Below are 24,011 nucleotides of genomic sequence, written 5' to 3' on the forward strand. Positions count from 1 at the left end.
CGCATCTTCTAACAGTTGCTGTCACAGTCTCCAGGTGAGGACCGGGGTGGGTATCCTCCCCCATTCCAGGCTGATTTCCAGCGGATTGTGATCCGACAAAGTCTTTCCCAGGTATGTGGTGTGGGAGATATGGGAGGCAATGACGGAGGAGCATAAGATTCTATCCAGTCTGGTGTGGAGTTGATGTGGGGGGAATTGAAAAGAATACTCGCAGCTAGTAGGATTTCGAAGGTGCTATACATCCTACAACAACCATCCCACCACCCAAGATTTCAGGAATTCTGTTTGTTTAAGGGATACAGCCCCGCAAACTGGGGGGTGGAACGATCAAGATGAACATCTAGTATGGCATTATAGTACCCAACCAGTGCCCACAGGATATCGACCTAGTCCGCTAATATGGTATTCATGTTATTGAGGAATTTGTCGTGGTCGTAATTTGGTGCGTATATACTCCCAATAATTAAATGTGCCCCATCAAGTGTCCCATGTACAATTGTGTACCTGCCTTGTTTGTCTATACGCTGCTCAATGTGTATAAATGGCACTCCATGTCTCAGCCAGATAAGAGTTCCCCTTGCGAAAGCGGAATAGGATGTGGTGAAAATTTGTCCTCTCCATTTCTTGCGCAGTTTAGCTATTTCGCTGGCAGTCAGGTGGGTTTTCTGTAGTAAGGCTATGTGGGCATTCCTCCTGTTCAATTGAGCGTGGATCCGGTGCCACTTGTGTACAGAACCCATCCCTCTGACGTTACAGGTCACTATATTGTATTTACCTTGTGTGGGCATACCTGATTTTGTCTGTATATAATATATTGTTTTGAGTATGTACAGCAGATAGAGTAAACATAGCAATTGGAGGTGAGCTTCCCTCCCAAAACATTAAATTTGTCTAACCCCTTTGCCTTAGTAACCTTGTGGCTTGATTATTGTAACGCACTGTACTTAACATTAACAGTTCTTCCATGAATAAACTTCAGGTTATTCAGAATGTGGCTCCCTGTCTTATTCTAAACATCCCCACGAGGCTCTCAGTCAGAGACGGTATCCACTCTCTTTATTGGCTTCCAGTTAGGAAGCACATTTTCTTCAACGCTTTGTGTACTGTTTTCTATGCTTTGCATCAGATGAGCCCTATCTAACTGAAATGCTCTATTTCACTGGTACACACCCCTTAGGTTTCTCAGATCTGCTCACTTTGAAAAAGTTACAATACCCAAATTCAGGAAGGAAAGATGGGCAGGGCGCACTTTTTCAATTGCTGCTGTGGAATACCCTGTTCATTTATATCGCTGAAGCAGCCTCCCTTAGATCCTTTAAAAAACATTTGAAAACCTGGCTTTTTCAGTATAGTTCCCAGTCTCTTGGCTGATCTGACCCTGTTGATTAGTCTGTCTTGCAATAGTATTTTGGTACCTCTGAATTTTAGTGCGCTTTATAAAATTCTATCATAATGACTTCTAAGCACTGTTTTTTGCATTTAATCTTTAAAACTTCATATCTTGACTTCTGCTTATTTGATTTTTGTCGTTTTGGTTTTTGTTTTACTCAGACAAATATTCTCTATTTTTCTTAACTAGTGTGGAGTCTTTTGTGGTATTTTCACTGTGTTACTGAAATGTAAGTTTTGCACAAATCTTTACACATTGCATCTTAAGTAAACCCTGACTTCTCTGTGCCAAACTATGAGAAGGTGAACACAGGTTAATTTAGGTTGTGTATCTGTCTTACCCTGACTACAGTGGTAGTCCCCACTTGGACAGAGTACACACCTCTGCTAACTAGAGACCCCATTTCTAACAATAGTAATACAACATATATTTACATTTTGATTTTCATTCTTAATATATATCAAGCAAATAAAAACAATACTAAACTTGGAGTCTCTTCAGGTTCTAATGTTCTACAACTAAGGAGTGATAAAGAAGTCACAAGGGCTGATGCTGGTGTGTTAATATTACATTACCTATTCAATTCACAAAAATATGTCCAGTGAAATTGATATCATTATTCAACAGAACAAATGTTTAACCTGCTTAATGAATCATATCTATGATTCCTTATCTTTGGACACTTGTCTATTTCTAAAACCCTAATTCTGTAGGTTGAAGTCATCTGCAATGCAAGGAAAAACAGCATTCTAATCTAATGGAAAACATCTCTTATCTTCAGATGTATCTATCCCAATTGATGGATTGTATTGCTGCTGGGTGTTTGTCTTCATTAAAAATTAAGAAATAGCATTTCTGATCAGATTTGACAATTCCTACATTATGAGTTCAGTGGAACACACATTTTTTTTAAAACTACTAAGACTAAAGACGTAATATTTAAATAAAATATGTGTCCATGGTTCTGTCTCAGAGTATTGAGTACCAAAATGTCATGCGACAAAAAATTGAAGCTATTATAATATTGACTTATAAAATATAGAGAATTTGTGAATTTAATATTGTTTCATTTAATATTCTTAACTCCACATCTGTGTACCTTGAAAATATATCTGTCTCCAAGCTGCATATTTATGAAATGAAGAATAGTAACTCTATACTTACCTGCACAATATTTTAGTTTGTATGTGTTCTGTGAATAATATATTTGCAGCATAATATTAAAAACTCGATATTCTGTTGGTATATCATCTCCACTATTGTGCAATGTCCACAGATCCGAAATATAGGTTAGATTGGCCAACACTACAAAATCTAGTTGCTGAAAGACCCTTCACCTTTAAAATAAATCAGCATTTTCTCTGAATATTATCTCTAATTAGTTACAAGGGAGAGTTTGTGGAAGCAATTTAGCCTGCAGCGCGCTTTATTGAGGTACAGATTTGCATGGATCACAACCACATGAATGCACAATAAATTGATGTAAATGAAATAATATTCCCATATTCCTTCCCTCTCTCCCCTAATCTTCTCTCCCCTTGCCTATTTTGTTTTCCTCATGTTTATGCTTTGCTTTTGTACTCATGTAATTCCTGTAACTATGCTCCAGTAACTGATGTAACTCTGTAACCACGTTCTGAAAAAATGTTTCTTCCTCATGTAAAGCGCTCGGATACCTCCGGGTCTAGGCAGCGCTATAAAACTCAATAAATAAATAAATACATTAATAAATAAATAATATTCTGTATCTCTAGTAAAAGTAGAATCGCCATATCCAATGGCTGCAAATGGGTGTAAATTAGAAAAAAAGATTTTAGTACAAAAAATACATGGTACCTTAATAAACATGTTTCCTCACTTAGGGGGGTGTCTTTAAACAAGCTAACTTTAGAGCAGGACTCAAGTTATTGGACACCATTATCTAACAAGATGATTAGAATAACAAATCAATATGCAAATGATCTCCACTGACATTTGTTATTTCTAGATGTGCCTCATACCAGTGGCATTGTCAACCCCCCGCTTTAGCAACTACAGCAGGGGTGGGGTTCTTGAGGTGTCTCTCCTGTCTGCAACTTGGCAGACAAAGGCTCATAATTAATGCAAAAGGGTGGGAGGGTGAGTGAGTGAAAGGATGGATTTGTGGGTGATGGATGTGTGTGGGAAAGGCAAGATGGATGAATAAGTGAAAGGGTGGATAGATGGATGCTTGGATGGATGTGTGAAAGGGAGGTAGGGTGGCTGGATGGGTGAGTGAAAGGGTGGATGGATGAGTAAAAGGGTGGATGAATGTATGGATGGGTTAGTGAAAGAATGATGGATGAGTGAAATGGAGGGTAGATAGATGGCTGGATGCAAGGGTGGATGGATGGTTCAGTGAAAGGATGATGGATGGACGGAGTAGTGCAAGGATGGATGGATGATGAGTAAGTGAATGGATAGATGGATGAGCCAAATGATGAATGGAAGGACGGGCAAAGAGTGAATAGATGAACAAAAGGATGGATAGCTGGATGAGAGAAAAGATGGATGTAAGAATGGATGAGTACAATAATTGATGGATGAGTGAAAGGGAGGGTAGATGGATGGCTGGATGAAAGGGTGGATGATGGATGAGTGAATGGGTGAATGGACTGACGAATGAGTGAAAGAGAGTATGGGTGATGAGTGAGTGAAAGGATGGATGGATAAGTGAAAGGGTAAATGGATGAGTGGATAGATGGATGGGTTGAAGGGTGGATGGATGAGTGAAGGGATGGAGTGAAATGGTGTAAGGATGGATGGATGGATGAGTGAAAGGGAGGATGGATGGATGGAGAGAAAAGGTGGATGGATGGGGTGAAAGGGTGAATTGATGAGCAAAATGATTGATGATTGAAAGGATAGATGGATGGATGAAAGAGGGTGGATAATTGAAAGAATGGATGGATGGATGGAGTGAAAGGGTGGATGAGAGGATGGGTGGATAGGTTTGATGGCTAGGTTTGAAGATCAATAGATAGGTTTGGATATAGATTGGTGGACTGATGGGCGGACGGATGGAATAGTGATAGACAGAATAATGGATGAAACATTGAACTGATGACAGGATGTGAAGGTGAAATGGTGGATATCAGTGGATTGATTTAAGGGTGAAATGATGAATTGATAGATGCATGGATGGAAGAAGCAAGCAAGCTCATCTGGGGAGGGTTGCGATGGCTTGCTTGGTGCCATAAGAGCTTTGGTTTAATGTGGGGGCTATTTTAATTTTCTGGCTACTCCCTTCTCGCATACATATAAAAAAAAGTGTAACTGATCTTTACTGTTCAGTGAATCCATTATCCCAAACCACAGGCCTTCTTACGGGTTTGGTGAAGTGACACATCTACAAAAACTGGCAAATGTCCTGTCTGAATAATTTACAGTGCCATTGACATCAATGCACTCTTAATACGGCGGACAGGACTGCCAACAATTTTTGGCAGATGTCATTCATTCTAAAAAGGTGTTAAGGGAAATGTAGTGACTAGTTCTTAACTTACTTTGAATTTGAAACAGGAAAACCTCATTAAACAAACATCTGCTGTTAAGGAATCAATGGAGTATTTCTTATTAATGTTTACCTTAAAAATGTTTATATGCCTATTAAAGGTCTATGATGAGCTGGATCAAAATATTTAATGTAGTGCCTGAGCAGGAAAGGCAGACAGAGTGTGTATCAGTGAATTCCATAAACAAATTATGAAATAGGCATGAAAGTACAACTTAAAACCAATGTTCCAGCATTTCTGAAGGCTCTGGTGGCTCTCGCATGGCCCACAATCAGGACACCATCAGAAAGGCGTTGAAGATATGTAAAAAAAAAAAAAAGGATATAAACCTTCTATATCTATGCACACAGGTTATAGAAGGACCTTTATGTATCCATCAGAACAAATCCTGCCCTGCTCCAATTAGGAAAAAGTTAAATACACTGCTCTGTAAACAGCACTGCATTGCAGTGAAGTAACTGTCGACTTCTCCAACTCAGATATCCCTCTGATCACTTGTCGACTCTGTCTTTGCCTTCAAATCTGTACAACGCTCTGCTATATTTGACTAGGTTTGCCCTACACAAACACATAGAAAATGACATAGAGAGCAATGGCATAGAGTGCATGTTTGCCTTAATCGACATTAATGTATGTCTTTGTGCGATTTGCCATAGCGTGACCTAGTTCTAGGACACCCCCGCGCCGCACGGCCACCAGCTGCTGCGTGTGTCTTCCCCGCCTTACTGCCCGCTGCCCAAGCTGCCGCCGCGTGACCATGCCACCTGCCTTCTAGCGGCGTGGTCCGTGACCGCCTGACCTGCCCCCGTCGTCATTTGTGTTTAGAACTGTATTTAGTGTTGCCTGTTTCCCTGTAATTTGTTTTTGCCTTCTGTATTGCCTGTTTTTTGCCCCCTGCGTCCTCCCTCCCCGCTCCCCGCCACCGCCGCTAACCCCGCCCCTTTTTGCCTTCTGTACCCTCCCCGCTCCCGCCTCCCAGCTGCTCCGCCCCCCCGCGCACTTCGCCATATATGGCGACCGTGCGAACGCGCAGCGGTCACGCGCAGCGGGCGCGCCGATTGTGCGCCGAAGGCGCGCCAAAGGTAAGCCCGTCTACGCCCGTCCGCGCCGTGACCGCGCCCAGTGCCAGGACCCCTGGCCCACGAGGACCCCGGCCAACCCGCCTGACATACACCGCCGCCACCCTCATCGCACTCAACACCGGCCGAATCCCAGGATGCTACCAAGCCACCCCACGACGCTCCCACGGACCCTTCAGCTGCCACGCCTGCAAGTTCACCTGCATCCGGACCTGCCCGGCACCAGCACCTGCCAAGCCGAACACCAGCAGCTACCACCTCAAGTGCATCCTGCTCAACACCCGCTCCGTCCGCAGACACGCCATCGAACTCTGGAACCTCCTAGACACCACAGCCCCTGACGTCGCCTTCCTCACGGAGACCTAGATGAACGCCTCTTCAGCGCCCGACATCGCCATCCAAGAGGGCTACAAGATCACCCGGAGGGACCGCACCGCCAACCAGATGGGAGGAGGCATCGCCATCATCCACAGGAACACCATCCGTATCACGACTAGCACCGACAACACCCTAACCACCGCCGAACACCCTCATTTCCAGATCCACACCGACCCGAAGACCACCCTCAGAGGCACCCTGATCTACCGACCCCCGGGACCACGCACTCAATTCAGCGAGGACATCGCCGACTTCGTCAGCCCGCATGCCCTCCCCTCCGCTGACTACATCCTCCTGGGGGACCTCAACTTCCACCTGGAGAACAACAACGACCGCAACACCAGCACCCTGCTCGACAACCTCGCCAACCTTGGACTCAAGCAACTGATGAGCACCCCCACCCACCTCGCCGGACACACACTCGACGCCGTCTTCTCATCCAGCAAAGACATCGCCTTCAGCCACGCCACAGGACTCCACTGGACGGACCACAGCTGCGTCCACTTCACCTTCGAGAGAACGACGATCCACCACCACCAGCAACAGGTTGCCCGTAGAAGCTGGAACAAGATCACCGTCGACCAGCTCGCCGCCTCCCTGAGCCGGCACCCTCCTGCCAGCTCAGCGAACCCCAGCCAGGCCGCCGAAAACCTCACGAAGTGGATCAGCAACTGCGCGGACGAACTCGCCCCTCTGAGGACCCCGCCCAGCAGACCCGGCAGCAAGAAAGCCCCATGGTTCACCGACGAACTCAAAAGCTCCAAGAAGAACTGCCGAGCCCTCGAGAAAGTCTGGAGAAAGGAACCTACACCGGACAACATGACCACCCTCAAGCTCGCCACCCGAAAGCACCACCAACTGATCCGCGCCGCCAAGAAAACTGCATTCAAGGACCGGCTGGACAACAACGCACACAACTGCAAGGAACTCTTCAACATCGTGAAAGAGCTCTCCAACCCCAACGCCGGAAACAACGACATCACCCCTTCGCAAGACCTCTGCAACTCCCTCGCCTCCTACTTCCACAACAAGATCGCGGACATACACAACAGCTTCAGCACTCAACCGACGCACGCCACGACCACAGCAACGCCGCCCACCACCACCCTCCGAACCTGGACTCCGATCAGCACCGAAGACACCGTCCGCATGATGAACTCCGTCCACTCCGGATCTCTGACCGACCCCTGCCCTCACCACGTCTTCAACAAGGCCGACGCTGTCATCGCACCCCACCTGCGGGACATTATCAACACCTCCTTCAACACCGCCACCTTCCCCGAGAGCTGGAAGCACGCCGAACTCAGCGCTCTACTCAAGAAACCTACAGCAGACCCCACCGAACTCAAGAATTACCGCCCCATCTCGCTACTCCCGTTTCCAGCCAAAGTCATCGAGAAGACCGTCAACAAACAGCTGGCCGCCTTCCTCGAGACGAACGGATCCCTCGACCCCTCACAGTCCGGCTTCCGAGCCAACCACAGCACCGAGACCGCCCTCATCGCCGCCACCGACGACATCCGAGCCCTGATGGACAACGGAGAAACAGCGGCCCTCATCCTCTTAGACCTCTCCGCGGCCTTCGACACTGTCTGCCACCGCACCCTAGTGCAGCGCCTCAGCAATGTCGGAATCCAGGAGAAGGCACTGGAATGGATCGTCTCCTTCCTCGACGGAAGAACACAGAGAGTCCGCCTACCACCGTACAAGTCAGAGGCCACCGAAGTCATCTGCGGCGTCCCTCAAGGATCCTCGCTGAGCCCTACCCTCTTCAACGTCTACATGAGCCCCCTCGCGGCCATCGCACGCCAACACAACCTCAACATAATCTCCTACGCCGACGACACTCAGCTGATCCTCTCCCTGACCAACGACCCCGCCACCGCCAGAGCCAACCTGCACGAAGGGATGAAGGATGTAGCCGAGTGGATGACGACCAGCCGCCTGAAACTGAACTCAGACAAGACGGAGGTCCTCATCCTGGGCTCCTCACCCACCGCCTGGGACGACTCCTGGTGGCCCCCCGCCCTGGGCACCGCACCCAAACCGACGAACCACGCACGCAACCTGGGCTTCATCCTGGACTCCTCCCTCTCCATGACCAGACAAGTCAACGCCGTCTCCTCGTCGTGCTTCAACATCCTGCGCATGCTACGGAAGATCTTCTGGTGGATCCCCACGGAGACCAGGAAGACCGTCACCCAGGCCCTCGTCACCAGCCGACTGGACTACGGCAACGCCCTCTACGCCGGAACCACCGCCAAGCTCCAGAAGAGACTCCAGCGGATCCAGAACACCTCAGCCAGACTCATCCTCGACATCCCACGAAACAGCCACATCTCCGGACACCTGAGAGACCTGCATTGGCTCCCCGTCAACAAAAGAATCACCTTCCGTCTCCTCACCCACGCACACAAAGCCCTACATGATCAAGGCCCGAGCTACCTCAACAACCGAATCAACTTCTACGCTCCCAAACGCCACCTCCGATCAGCCAGCCACGCCCTCGCCGCCGTCCCACGCATCCGTAGAGCGACAACAGGAGGAAGGTCCTTCTCCTACCTGGCCGCCAAGACCTGGAACTCCCTCCCGGCCGACCTGCGCCTGACCCAAGACCACCTCTCCTTCAGGAAGAAGCTCAAGACCTGGCTGTTCGAGCAGTAACGGCACCCCCCCCCCCCTTAGCGCCTTGAGACCCTACGGGTGAGGAGTGCGCTCTATAAATGTCTTTGATTGATTGATTGATTGCAGTTCTTTTGACTACAGTGGTATAGAGAGCAGTGGCATAGAGTAGATTGTTTCAGAGTAGATTTAAATGGCATAGAGTGGAGTGATGCAGGGTCGAGTGCAGTGGCGAGGAGAGTAAGGGCATGGAGTAAAATGGTGTAGAGTCCAGTGCTGCAGAGTAGATTAGAGTGGTGTACAGTGAATTGGCGTAGAGTGCTGTGGCATAGAGTTGAGTGTTACAGAGTAAAGGACATTAGCGTAAAGTGTACTGGCATAGAGTGCAGTGGCGTACAGTGCAGTGGTGCAGAGTGGCCTAGAGTGGGGTTGTGCAGAGTAGATTGGAGTGGCCTAGACTGGAGTGGTGTAGAGTGCAGTGGCGAAGAGTGCAGTGGTGTGGAGTAGAGTGGCTTAAAGTGCATTGGCATAGAGAAGAGTAGAGAGGCTTAAAGTGCAGTGGCATAGAGTGGAGTAGTGCAGAGTGGAGTAGAGTGCAGTGGCATGGAGTGGTGTAAAGTGGAGTGGTGTAGTGTAGAGTGGAGTGGCGTAGAGTAGAGTATGCATGCTGTGGTAGCACAGTGCCATTACAGACAACATATTTTCTTTTTTTTTTTATTTCTTTTTATTAACAATAGGAATCAACAACACTAGGCATAGTACATTATTATTATAGTGTCTTATCTTTACATGGTTCTCAGACAGTTGTAAGTACACAATACGCAGTTAGCTGGTGATTCATGTCATGTCCGCAACATTTCATCTTGAACTGGGGTCAATGGCGGGGTACAGATACATCCCCTATAAGCATTCCAGTCTTTCCATATGTGGGACCACTTTTTGGGACATCCCCTGGCTACATAGACATACTTCTCCCGAAACATGCACCAGTCCATGTCTTTCTCCCAGGCCCTCACATTCGGTGCGAGTGATGCCCCCCACTTCTGGGCGCTGTTTCTTTTGGCTATCATTAGTCCCAGCGTGACCCAGGTCATGCGTGTACTATTTAGGTCCGTTGGTTCCCACACATTTAGGAGACATCTCTTAGCCTCCAGTGGGAGTGTATGGTTTAACACTTCACTCAGTATCTCATGTATTTTCTTCCAGTACCTCTGGATATGTGGGGACTCCCACAATGCAGACAACATATTTTCAAGTGAAATGGCCATTACATTTACACAGACATACAGTTTTACTAATAAATCTGTACAACACACAAATGACAATGTGTGGAAATGGCATCACCTAGTGTATTGATTTGTTTTGATCATATTAAAGTGTTTGTTTCCAACACACTTCAGAATTAACAAAACATTTGCTTCATATGTGCTTTTATAATTGTGATATATTCTGAATTACTTGCACAGTTCATTTAAATGTTGTTGTGTGCTGAAATCAAACCCTTTCCTACCCCAGTATCCAGCAAGATTGTCACATAAATCTTCTCACTTTGAAGTCCGATAAAGAAAAGTAAATTTCAAGCTCCCTCTGAGCCTGGCAATTGACCTCTATCTTTGAATGCACTGCAAATGTGAAACAATAGGAATATGATTTACAGGCCTGTTTACAGACAGGAGCGCTCTTGAAAGACTGCAAGGGGAGTTGGTGTGAAAAGGCTTTGCTCCTTAGGAGGGACACACTCACCATTGACAGCCTAAAACAAGTAAAGCCAGCAAATAAAACTGCAGAAAATGTGAGTTACAAACCACAAAGCCCATGGTAAGCAACGGGCGGAATGCATTCCCGCGGAAGCTCTTTGAATGTCCCTAAGATGTCTTTAGCAAACCAGACAGCATGGAAGGCTTTGACCTAAAAAGACTCCACGAGTCACCATGGAGTAGCAGTGGCAAGCATAAGAATTTCCTCCTGAGGGGGTATTTAGTGCAAGTTATGCTGGTGACTTGTGCAATGCATCAACATCATTGTCGTTTTGTGGAAAACACTTGAATGCAAGAACACTAGCACTGTCTGGAGCAGGCATTTAGTAGTACTATTATTGCTATGTTTTTTAGAGCAAGAATTCGAGAGTTGTGACAGTGAAGAGGAGACGAATATTTATGATTATCCAAAATCAAAGAGTGAAGGGGAATGCACCAAGACTGGTTTTGGTAAGTAGCCTAGATATTGCTTTACAATGTAGATTGAAGTTATGAAATTCTTGATTCAGCAATTAAGAGGTGCAATAGCATTTATCTAGACGAAATATATGTATGTATTTAGCACGTGAGAGTTTTTAACCAGAATCACTCCAAACTTTCAACCTCAGAATCATTAATGCTCCGCTTTGTATAATAATTACTGTCATGAAAACAGCATTTCACGAGGCGTGTCCAGATGAGCGTACACAACACTGACCTACCTTAGCTGGAAGGCACATCAGTTACAATTACATAAATTTACAATTTGTGGGTAGTGCTGCTTCGGTCATAGCGTAGCACAGTGCATATTAGTTACTTAGATGTGTGACCTAGGTACCTGTCTAATTTGGGTACACATGTTAAGTATCTTAACTAGAAAACACACAAAATTAACTTTTTAACCAGTGCAGTTTTGGGCCGCTTTGTTTTGTAGTTTAGATAGTTACTCAGGTTAGACATGTAATTGGGGTGCATATGTACATAGAAAGCATATAGTTTACCATTTTGGGTAGTTCTTTGGTCCATCAGCTGATAACCTTTAGGGGAAAAGTTGCTGAGTTCGAAAGAAATTGAGAAAACCTCAGTTCTCTCCTTTTCCTCTTTTGAACCAGCACTTTACTTGTTAAGGACGACAGATAATCTCAATGATAATGTCAATAAAGCACCGACATCTGTACTGTGTAATAGAAAGCATGGCCACCTATCAGCTTCATGGATTCCGAGCAACCTGTTGAATTAAATCATAATTTGATAGAATAATAATTATTATATTTGAAGAAAATGTGTGACCGTCCTTCCCTGTAAATAAGCATTCCCACCATATCTCCTGTTTCCCCATTCTGGGGTGAAAGAAATTAAAATAAATCTTCTACAAGGGAGTGATGCCTTATGATGAACTCGGAGTAAAGCTTCCTGCATCACTCAGAAAGTCCCAAACACCTCCACTCTCTCCCACTTGATTAAGAAACTGAAAATATCTGGTGGCCAACTGGGGTCAATAAATACAGAAGCCCTACTCCTGGAGACCCCCTTATTCAATGTCCAATGAGAATCTGAAATTCACTTCGACTAGCTCTACACACTACTTCTTTTTTAGTAACTTTTAAAAAGGAGCTTAAAATACTCATGTTTTAAAGACACTTGGTTGAGACTGAGAACTCCTTGTATCATTCCTTTTCTGGGACCCAGTTCTGCAGATGAGACATAGGTGGTTTGTACCTTGCTTTGATCTTGTTGTTTTTCTCATTGTTTATTTTGTTCGAAACTTAACTTTGATATTTTGGAAAGCACTCTAATGCTATTGGGCCAGGTTTGCTCTCCAGAAAACTGCACATAAATGTACATTGTCTCTGTCTCTTTCCTATTGTGTGTTGTCCACACCATGCACATGCTCATTCCCATCTGGGAGAGGAAATCTTGCTACTAGACGTTTCCCATTACTGGTGTATGTGAAAAACGCCCTGTCTTTGAGGACTCCTGCCATACTTATTCAGTTCTTAGAATTCTTCATTTAGGAGTCACTGCCTTCAGGGTCTGGCAAACACAAAAAAAATCCAAGAAAAAACTGTCTTCCACATATTTAATTTCAGTCCTTTTCAGATATTGCAAAAATACGTCTACAAAGACCTCTGTGCCAATATTGAATGAGTGAATGTGCACAGAAGGTGTTGATAGCAGATAGTACACTCTTCTAGACAGGATGCACCTACGGTAGCATGAGTTCCCATTGGACACCTTGCTTTATGGCATTTGCCTCATCCTATCTCTTATTACACTCTACCTCAGCTGTCTGCTTATGATTCCAAGTAATTAGCATTTCTGTTTATTCAACCTGACCCCTACTTTTGTGGTAAGAAGATGTAAATCTGGGCATCTTTTTTTTTTTTTTAAGTATTTTTATTGAGAACAGGAAAAAACAAAAATAAATGTAATCATCCAATTAATAACTCCAATAACACATATAAAATCAAATAATTAGAGGAGAATACCATTCCTTTCAGCAGAATATCAAAGAATTCTGATAAGATCAACGAAAGCTAGTTATAATTCATGAGAAAAACTTTTACATAATCAATTACAATAAAATACAATCTGTCTGGTATAAAACAACATATTCCCGGTTACGGATTATCTAATAATACTCCCTAAATTTTATATTATGACTGACCTGATCATGATCATAATCAAGAAAAACAAAAAGATATTGAGTCCATATGATTCTTGGACCAACAAATATCTCTAATCACTTTGTAAATAATCCAACATTTCCTAAAGTGCGTTGTGCATTATAAAATTAGGATAAATTGTGGAAAAAAAAATTCCAGATCCTCCTAAATTTCGCACTTGCTCCTACACGTTTAGCATAGGCCTCCTCGAATCTGCAGGTCTGAACCATCTTATTGAACCAATGCTCTATGGTCGGTTGTTTAACGGTTCTCCAATTTTGAAGAACCAATGACCTGGCTACAGCAATTGAAATCAATACAAAATACTGCTAGTTTTTTGTTAAGCGTTTTACCTCGCCTGAGGAACCAAATAGCACCAGGGTGACGGATGGCTCAATTGTTACAGATAAAATCTGAGAAATCTCAGCAAAAACCCCTTGCCAAAATTGTTGTAAATCATTGCATTCATAGAAAATATGTACCCATCCACCCTCACCCTGTACATTACATCTGAAACATCGATTGGGACATGTTAAAAACATGTTAGATAATCTCTGAGGTGTATAATACAACAACCATCTTGACAAAAAATTCATTCTCTTAAAATTTGCGCCTCTAAGTGCTTTATTTGCTAATTCGCTGAGCTGTTGCCATTCTTTAACATTAAAGCTACAACCTGTCTCAGAATAAAATTTTAGTAACTCATTCGTAATAATCTCATCAGAATGTGCTTTATCATGAAGTAGGCGATACCAACTGCCAACCCCCATCATTCTGTTTGCCATTTGTTTAACAATTTGATGTATGGTTTCGTCCAGCGTTGAATAATTAATTTTAAGAAAATTCACTAGCTGTAGAAAACTCAGAGAAAGAGCAGTGGTGATTGTAGTGATTCTCATTTGAACTATATCCCAAGAAATTAATGTTTCATGATTATAAAAATCTCCGAGCTGTCTAAAACCTGATTCTTAAAAAGCCTTTTAGAGAGTTTCAAACCACCTACTTCAGAATCCTGAATAACGGTATATGCATGGAATGCCGGAATAGCACGTGATTTAAAAAATAACTGTGTTCTTTCAGCTAGAATCAATATTACCTTATATCTAGACTTCTTAGGAAGTTTCGCCAGGCGTAAAAACACAGTAAGTCTTATAGCACTCTCCTTCAGCATTTTGTTTATCAAAAAATGATCATAAACAGACTTATCCTGACCCATTTGAGAGAGTAAGTTAACTAACGAAGCCTGGTAATAAGTTGAAAAATGTGGGAGTGCCAATCCGCCTGATGTAACATCTAATTGTAATGTAGCCATTTTAACCCGAGTTTGTTTACCATTCCAGACAAATTTTCTAATTATTTGATCTAATTCCTTAAAATAATAAATCGGAATTTTCAAAGGAAGATTAATAAAAAGAAACAAAAACAATGGGAGCACAGACATTTTAATCATCGATATCCTCCCTATTAAAGTTAATTGCAGCAGGGACCATTTATTTAATAATTTTTTTACTTTCGTGAGTGTACTAATATAGTTCAAGGTAAATAATTGCCCAAAGTCACTTGTAACGTGTATCCCCTAGTATCTTACTGGACATGATGGATGGATAATGGAATATCCGAGGGAATCACATTGAAAGTTAAAATTTCCGTTTTCACTTGATTGATCTTATATCCGCCGACCTGTGTGAACCTCTGAATCTCATCTAAAGCATTCTGTATATTAGTTGCACCGGCTTTTAAATATAGAGTAATATCATCAGCATAAAGCTTAATTTTTGCCATCCCCTCAATTGGAGGCAAAATCATCAGGCTTTCACTGACTTTTATAGCAAGAGGCTCAATAAACAGTGAAAACAGGGGAGGGGATAATGGACATCCCTGGCGTGTGCCACGTTTAATCTTAATTCTTCCTGCTTCTAAACCGTTAATAATGACTTTAGCCTCTGCAATAGATATATATATCTTTTAACACGGTGAACAATAACGTTTGGGCATTTCAATTTTGGCAGAAAAATAGCTTGATTTTGCAGCTGAGATCGGAGGTCATGTACGCATAGACATGGCATTTGCCTGGGTGAACTCTAAACAACATCTGCAGTAACTACATGATACGAGTTTAACGGCTGACATTTCTTTCTTTTTAACAAGTATTGTTTTTATCGTAATGAATGTTTAAAATGATAACACAGGATCAAGAGTTTGGGGATGTATCTTTAAATGCCCGTAGTAATCCCATCGTGACAAATGATTCATAATGATTTCCATGATTGATCAATTCATGCTGTCTGCATTTTTTCAGCATTATCAACAAACGCAAATGCAAGCATTGTGTATAATATTCATTCTTAATGCTATGCCTTATCTGTATAAGTGCCGATTTTCGGCCGTGGACAGCATCTATATGACGCATTTGGGCCGTTAGTGGAACACATACATCACAGTATGTTTTCTATGTTTACACATCGGTCAGGTGGGAAGGGCTGTATAAATGAAGCATCATAGCATACCAAATTAGATTGACAAAGGCCTCTTAAAGGCTGAAACGCGTCTCTCCTGATGCTCGGGATTGAGGGCGACAACAATTAAATAAAGCGATGCCGAATCCTGAACCACCTGTGTCCGTGCTTCCTTCCGTGGTGTCGCCGTGGGAGGTGGATTGTTTTGTTGGTTCATCTTTTAACATTTGTACAAATTGTAACGGAAAACCAAATTTTTCCAAAATAAAAAATAGGGCCATCCAATCAACCAAATCAAAAGCCTTTTCGGCATCCATCATCATTATTACAGCGTTAGATTTATTAATAGAAAAATAATCAATGGCTTGAACTAAATAATATGTATTAGATGCCATCACACGTCCTGGGATAAAACCATTTTGGTAGATATGCACCAATTGTTCTGCACAGGGGGCTATCCTACTCGCCCATGTTTTCATGAGCAGTTTATAATCTGTATTTAACAGACTAATTGGACGGTAAGAACTAAGATTAGTAGGGTCTTTATCTTTTTTAAGGAGAACAACTAATATCGATTCCTTAAAACTTAGTGGAATATCTATACCTTCTTTAATCTTATTAAAAAGTTCTACCAAAAAGGGTAATAATTCTTCTTGAAATGCCTTATATATTTCCACAGGAAACCCGTCCGCTCCACTGGCCTTTGCATTAGGCATATTTTTTAATACAGATTGAATTTCAGCAATGTTTATCTTAGCATTTAATCTTTCCTGAAGTTGTTGTGACAATAATGGTAGTTCTAATGCTTCAAAATAATTAAAAAATTCTTCCTGATTTATAGCCTGTGATTTCGTGGACCAAGACAGAAACCTACCAATTTGTTGACTTTCCTCATATATTTTTTGTTGATAAGCCTTACTCCCTGCTATTTCCTCTAATAAAAAAAAATCCCTTAGATTTTCCTTAGCTCTAACTAATTCTTGAAGTTGGTCTTTTCTAATTAGTTCTGGGGTATCCGTTAAGGTTGCTTTTAATCTAGCATCTTCAACAGCAGTCTGTAATTGCAAAATCTTTTGTTTCCTTTGATTACCTGTCCTTGCCTTATGAAATATAATTCGACCTCTAAGAGTGGATTTAAATGCCTCCCAGACCATAAACAACGGGGCGGTATCTAAATTAAACTGAAAAAACTCCTTAATAAACCTTTTGGTTTCCGTCATCCAAATAATATCGTGTAATAAAGATTTATCAAATTGCCATCTGGCCTTTTTTGTTTTTACAGCTATATCGAACCTCAACGTAAATGCAACTAAAGAATGATCTGAAAAAGAGTTGACCAATATTTCTGCCGGACCATTGGCAACTGATTTATCTACTAAAAAATCTGGGCATCTTGGTGGAGTCTGGCCTTACTTAGGGCCTGATTATGATCTTGGCGGATGGGATCCTCCGGCACAAACGTTATAGATATGTCGACCACTGCATTACAAGATCCATTAGATATAATGGAATTGTAATTTCATGGACTGGATATCCATCACGTTTGTGACAGAGTACCCCTGTCCACCAAGATCGTAATCAGACTCTTCAAACCTCCTCTGGTCGAAGTGTCTGTATTTTCATCTTAGGCTTCTTCCGCCTTGTCTTTTCTTACAGGGTACTGTAGGTTATCTGCTCGCCTAGATTATACCTACGGTGTTCATCACAGTCTCTCAGATTGTGCTATCCAGAGGCTGCAGTGAGTGCAGAATGCAGTAGCTTGACTCTTGATGCAATTGAAGAAAACTGAGCAACCCCTCTCCAGCTTTGAGCCCATCTCATTGGCTTCCAGTTCATAAAAGAAACAAATACATGTCCCTTTCCATTGTTTATCTCCATTTTACAACACAAGCCACATCTTTCTGAAAATAGACTCAATAAATACTTTCTGCAGAAAGCTAGATATTGTTGTTGTTCTTTTCTTCAAAATTCAACTCTTTATTGAATTTTTATTGACTTTGGTGAAGTTTCTTTTTCGGGTTCAACCGTCCAAGCTGTGGAGTAGCTTACTCCGTCACCGCGAGACTCCCAATCACATGCAGTTTTGGAAAGATCTGAAGACCTGGCTTTTTCATTCAGTAGTTTTCTGCCACTTGAGCAGCGTTGTATAACGCATATGGCACCATGATACCTTATTAAGGAGTAAGGTAGCACATCAAAAGTAACAAATAACATAACCTAAAAGTATGTAAAATGTAATCATATTCTCAGCGTCCTACCTGATATACGGTTTCGTGATTAAATACTTTGCGACATTAAAGCATTCTACACTCAAAGAACAATACAAAACAATTTAACCAACCACTTTTTAAATTTAAAGCATTCCTCCCTCAGTAGGTGGAATTTTCGAATAGCATTACCGGCTGTGTCATTAGTTCAAAGTCTTTTTTTTCATGCCTTTTAGAAACCAAACTAGTCCTTGGCACCTGAGAATATCGAAATGTTGAGAGCGCCAATCAAAGAAAGCCATCATGGCAGAGGGCCACTGGCAGCAGTATTGGCCTAGCCCAGCATTCACTGTTAGTCTATCTGTTCCTCCCAGTTTAAGTTAGACCACCTGCTGTGTCTGGTGGAATAACCCTTCTCCTTTGGGCTATACAAGTTTGTAAATGCCCTCTCTCTCGACACACACCCACACCTTGGGTTTGTATCTTGGGGACGACATTTACCAGAGATTATAGCCAAAGGCAAAAGACGATAAAGCAACATTAGGGTGCTGTATGGATGGCTGAGATTGTCTGATTCAATCAGAACGCTTAGAATGTTGGCAGTGACTACTGTTGACTGCGGGAATGTTCGGCTTTGGTGGCAAGGACATGAAGCCGACAGAGACAGCGGCATGCAGATGCGCCTGCACCTGTGTTGGGTGAGATTAGGTGGATAGGTGCTAACCATCTTATTACCCACCTTCTACCAGGGGGGGCGGGGGGGGGGGGGGGTTAAATTATGAAAATTATGAAATGCTCTCTGGCATCAAAGAATGCTAAACGGAACCTGAAGCACAAACGTGACTGAACCATTTGACTATAACTGAAAGAATGAATAACATCACCACCATTATTTTATCAAAGCTACTCTTTCTGCAATCTGTAACTCATGTCTCATGCTCAGACCGCCATTTAAAAGATGTATTCTAAAACTTGAGAACAGTCTGAAAGAAACATTGTCCACTCTAGATTATGGGACAATGTACCTGCATAATATACAGAATCTGATCTCCTGCAGTCAGTTCAAGGGAACTCATTGGGCCAAGCAGGCTTAAAGTTTCACGCCACTAGAATAAGTGGCTTGGTAAAAGGAAAATCAAGGAATGGGGGCAATCACAGACAAAACCATTCAGAAACAATTTGGCCTTTCCTATCTGTTTTATGTAGTTTAACATTTAATGTATCTTTTTTTTTTAAATAAAAAAATATGTATTCCTCATAAATGTACTAAAAATGAAAGGCACCTCTTGAATACTACAACAAACACTTGACAGCTTATAAATGTAGAAAAGTAAGAAGCATATTCATAAGCTATAGCTACATTTTCACGAGACTATATGTAAAATGTTATATAAACAAATTGCCCGGGAGGGGAAATACAAAAAAGTAATCATGAAGAGAGAGGGGGGAAAAGAATATGGAAAAAGTGGAGAGATTAAGGCTAGACATCGCTTTTTGTTGTAGTGTGGACTTTATTAGCACAGGAGATGAGAACCCATTTCTAACAAGCATCTCTACTGTCCAGGATGTGTTCAGTAAAGAAGATTCTGGAGTTGCAAACGTAGATCCTATCTGCTGATTCTTTAACATAAAATATTATTTCAGCACAAGAGAACTAATAATAAATAATCTGATTATTCTATAAGGAAACAAATTCAGACAAGATTTATACTTGAACATAAAATTCAGGGAAGACATGGCTTGGCAGTTCGGGCTGGACTGTTCCCATGAGGCACAGGGTCAGACTGATTTGCATATGGCCATGTCTGAACTGGGGTGGCAGAGTGGGCTAAAGAACGGTGATGGATTAAACCCAGATCAGTTGACTGGGGGTGAGTGCTTGCATTGTTCAACACTCCGTCCATAATTTCCTTTGGTTTTTGCATAAAATTCAGTGCTCCACCATCTGTTGACGGGCACTATCACCAACAAACCAAAAGCCAACGATATTACCGTTTTAGAGTATGAGTGCAATAAATGCTAGTATCCCTTCACTAATCTTGGCAAATATAGACGCCAGCATCACTTCATGGACGTGATATTGTTCTCCAAAAGATTAGAAGCTTCCAAAAAACACAGCTCCATGTAAATGCTGTAGAATTGTTTTAGAGAATGCTAAGTGTGTACGCACCTTTCTTCTGTCTGCCATACACTAAACAAGTTCTACTTTTCCTAGGTTCAGTTATGATCATTCAATTGAGTAGAATGAGATGTTAGAGCCTTCAACACCAGGGAGTTTTCTTAAAAAATCAAAATGGTTTTATTGTTGCCACAAAAGAAATAAAGTATGGTTATATAGATGAGTGATTGGCTTTTCTTTCTTACAATGAATGTCAAGAGGAGGAAAGCAATGAAGAACCTGAACATTTTGATCCTCACGACATTCCAAATACGGAGAACACACTTATCATGACAAAATCCGGTAAGTAACTTTGCTTGCGCTGACCATGTGCTCTAGAATGCTACTTTTTTCACTCTCCATGTGATCTTTCTTCACACAAATTGAGACCCCTTCCTTTAACCGAATATTCTACCTTGCTTCACTAGTAGTTCTGCAGTTTTCATGGCACATAAAGTTAATAAAAAAGTTGCCACTAAAGAAATAAATGATGTTTATATAGATTAGTGATTACCTTTTTTTGCTTTCATTGAATGTCAAGAGGAGAAAAGCAATGAACAACCTGAATATTTTGATCTTTACGACATTCCAAATCCGGAGATCACACTAATCATGAAAAAATCCGGGAAATAAATTTGTTTGTGTTGACCCTGTGCTCTAGAATGCTACTTTTTTCAATCTCTGTGTGATCTCTTTAGACACAAATTCAGAATTCTTTCTTCAACTGAATATTCTACCTTGTTTCACTGGTAGTTCTGCAGTTTTCATGGCACATAAAGTAAATCAGAAAGTTGCCACAAAAGAAATAAAGTATAGGTATATAGAGTAACGATTTGCTTTTGTTTCTTTCATTGAATGTCAAGAGGAGAAAAGCAATGAAGAACTTGAACATTTTGATGTTTATGACATTCGAAATCCGGGGAACACACTTATCATGACAACATCCGGTAAGTCAATTTGTTTGTGTTGACCCTGTGCTCTAGAAAGCTACTTTTTTTCAATCTCCATGTGATCTCTCTTCACACAAATTCCAAATTCCTCCTTCAACTGAATATTCTACCTTGTTTCAATATTAATTCTGCAGTTTTCATGACACAGAAAGTAAATCAGAAAGTTGCCACAAAAGAAATAAAGTATGGGTATATAGAGTAGTGATTGGCTTTTGTTTCTTTCATTGAATGCTAAGAGGAGAAAAGCAATGAAGAACCTGAACATTTTGATCTTTACGACATTCCAAATCCTGCGAACACACTTATGACAAAATCCGGAAAGTACATTTGTTTTTTTTGTCACTGTGCATAAAGTAAATAAGAAAGTTGCAACTAAAGATATAAAGTATGGGTATATAGAGTAGTGAACGGGCCGAGTTCCTCCATACTAAATTACTGTGGAACTCACGGCTGATGGCCCTTTATTGCCTGCTAAGAAGCATAGAGGGGAGAAACAATTCATTTAGACAAAGTAACTATGAGTCTAAAGAACCACAGACTCCGGACTCCAAGTTAGTGGGTTTATTACAAAGCCACAAACAACTGGATATACAAGCACCTCATTAAGAGGTTGAAGAACTACATGGGAACTAATACAAATCCAAACCGACGGGCTAACTTTATACGATGAATCATGAACAGAATGACAATCTCCAGAAGCAGAACGCAGGCAATAATTGCCCCCACATCGAGTTCGGTCTTCATCTGCACAGTATGAATAAAAATCATTAGTCTGTAACTACACTACCACTATCGTGACATCCCTACTTAGCATTTCCCAGGCAAAATCAGAAAAAAGGTGTCAGCGCTTAAAGACTTCCTTAGAAGTACATTGTATGGGTTAAGTAGCCAAAGCTACAGTGCTTGTTGTAAGATGCTCCTTCTCTCTCCTTCGATCTCCTCACCCCTTCTCCTGATTCCACCCCGGGACACTATCCCTAATACAAAACACAAAAACATAGAACACACCCACAGATCACCTCATCTCGCTAGACACTTACCATAGGTGATTTTTCACACAGTGTCAGTGCTCCCAGCTCCTGGCTCGATGACCTTGATTCCCAGGCTTCGCACAATGAGAAAGAACACCGGCTCCCAATTATCAGCTCTCCTCACCAAAATGTATCACATCCTCCCGAGCCTAGCTTCTCCTAAACAAAAGACGTTATTCTAACTAACAAAGACGACTTTCTCCACCTGCAACAAAAACGTGAGAACAGATTCAACATGCACATGAAAGTTCTAACAGCCCTGCTCCTAGCCCTCAGGTAAAATACAATTCAGACCTACAAAAATCGTCCAACATAAGAGTGAAACACATAGGCCTTTCAAATACACACATAAAGGAACATTTCATTTAGGCCTTTCTAACTAATTACATTGCAAAGCACATCAAATTCATTGTTAACTACGAGCGACTTATGAAAGTCAACACGTTAAAGGCACTTTAGTCACGTCTATGTGCAACTTTAATATGGTGCACGTTTAAATCATGCACATCACATATAAGCAATTTATTTAGACAAATGACATAAAATATTATGAATTACATTATCCTAACTTGAATGCTATGTTGTCTCTTTACATGGCACAACTCTTTTCGTACCACTTACACTTTCATGTGTTATTACTGATTATCTTCTAATGGTCAAATGTTAATACAATATAAGAATTTATGCGGGTGTGGACTATCCTTGATTATGATGCACCCTTACAAATTACGAAACACCATCGCGCTCCATCAGTCCCCCCCCCTCTGATGAAAAGTGTCACCATAACAAATCACAACTCCCTGGAGAAAGAACTGACCTAAACAGAAGTTGTAGCCTGTCTTCCCTGTCGGAACTTCTCTAGACTCTTGAGATTCTCATAGTAACTGTCCTGCAGTCTCTCGATTTTCCTTTCTCGCTCCTCAAAAAATTCTCTCAACTTTTCATGCCTTATGTCATTTGTAGGCCTTCACAAATCCCAATAATATGATCACACAAACCACAACTATGATAATGGGTTTCAAGATGTAACCAAGTATTCCTTTTCCTAGGTTTGCAAACCAATTTCCTACCTTTTGGAAACCCTTCCCAACTTTGTCCCAAACACCCTCTGTGGCCAAATCATGTATCTCGCTATGAATCTCAGTGATGTTACTTATATACTTCTTCAGATCTTTGCTGTTGTCAGGTATATAAGTACAGCACTGTTGGACCCTCAAGGTTTTACAGATTGCACCTTCTTTTGCAAGCAAAACATCTAAAGCAAGACGGTTCTGCATCACCATAGCTCATATCGACAACATCTCTCATCTACAAGTAATTAAGACTGAGCTGTATTTGCTGACAACTTGTCCACAATCGTTGACAACCGTATAATTTTAACAGCATTGAGAACCACTCCTAGACTTGGTATCATTGCTCCAAATACATCTCCAACTATCTCTCCTGCACTTGTACCTCGTTTCTCCCTATGATGCACTCCACTTTCCAAGGGTCGTAAATCCTCAACATGATATATCTTGGGGAACCCCACGGCTACATAACATGTGCTATACCAATTCAACGGCAATAGCACATAGGCATTTTTCCTACACACGAAATACACATTTGGTACCACTTGCACCGTCTCCTGCAAGAACTTCTTCGCCGTTGCTTCAATCGTGAAGATGTGATCACATACACTCTGTCCCACATAGATGTTATCATAATATGTCTGTACCTGTCTAATGCAAAGCTTCCCTCTTTGTTCGAAATCTAAAGCTATTGGACCAGAACTCCATCTCGCCTTGTGAGCTAATTCCTCTTTG

At 42.0% G+C, this 24,011-nt stretch overlaps 1 protein-coding gene across 8 annotated transcripts in view; it reads left to right on the plus strand.

Annotated features, from left to right (window-relative positions):
- Positions 1 to 24,011, plus strand: part of LOC146810234 (uncharacterized) — a 157,589-nt gene that overhangs the window by 82,928 nt on the left and 50,650 nt on the right. For 6 of the 8 annotated variants that reach the window (XM_085617216.1, XM_085617221.1, XM_085617220.1 and 3 more), the window contains 4 exons: positions 11,114 to 11,209; positions 20,445 to 20,528; positions 21,089 to 21,172; positions 21,412 to 21,491. In XM_085617216.1, coding sequence (XP_085473342.1) covers positions 11,114 to 11,209; positions 20,445 to 20,528; positions 21,089 to 21,172; positions 21,412 to 21,491 — 344 coding nt within the window. The remainder of the gene's footprint in view (positions 1 to 11,113; positions 11,210 to 20,444; positions 20,529 to 21,088; positions 21,173 to 21,411; positions 21,492 to 24,011) is intronic. The other 2 variants (XM_085617218.1, XM_085617222.1) reach the window with 1 other exon arrangement.

Source organism: Triturus cristatus, chromosome 7 (assembly GCF_964204655.1).
Source record: "Triturus cristatus chromosome 7, aTriCri1.1, whole genome shotgun sequence".
Lineage (NCBI taxonomy): Eukaryota > Metazoa > Chordata > Amphibia > Caudata > Salamandridae > Triturus > Triturus cristatus.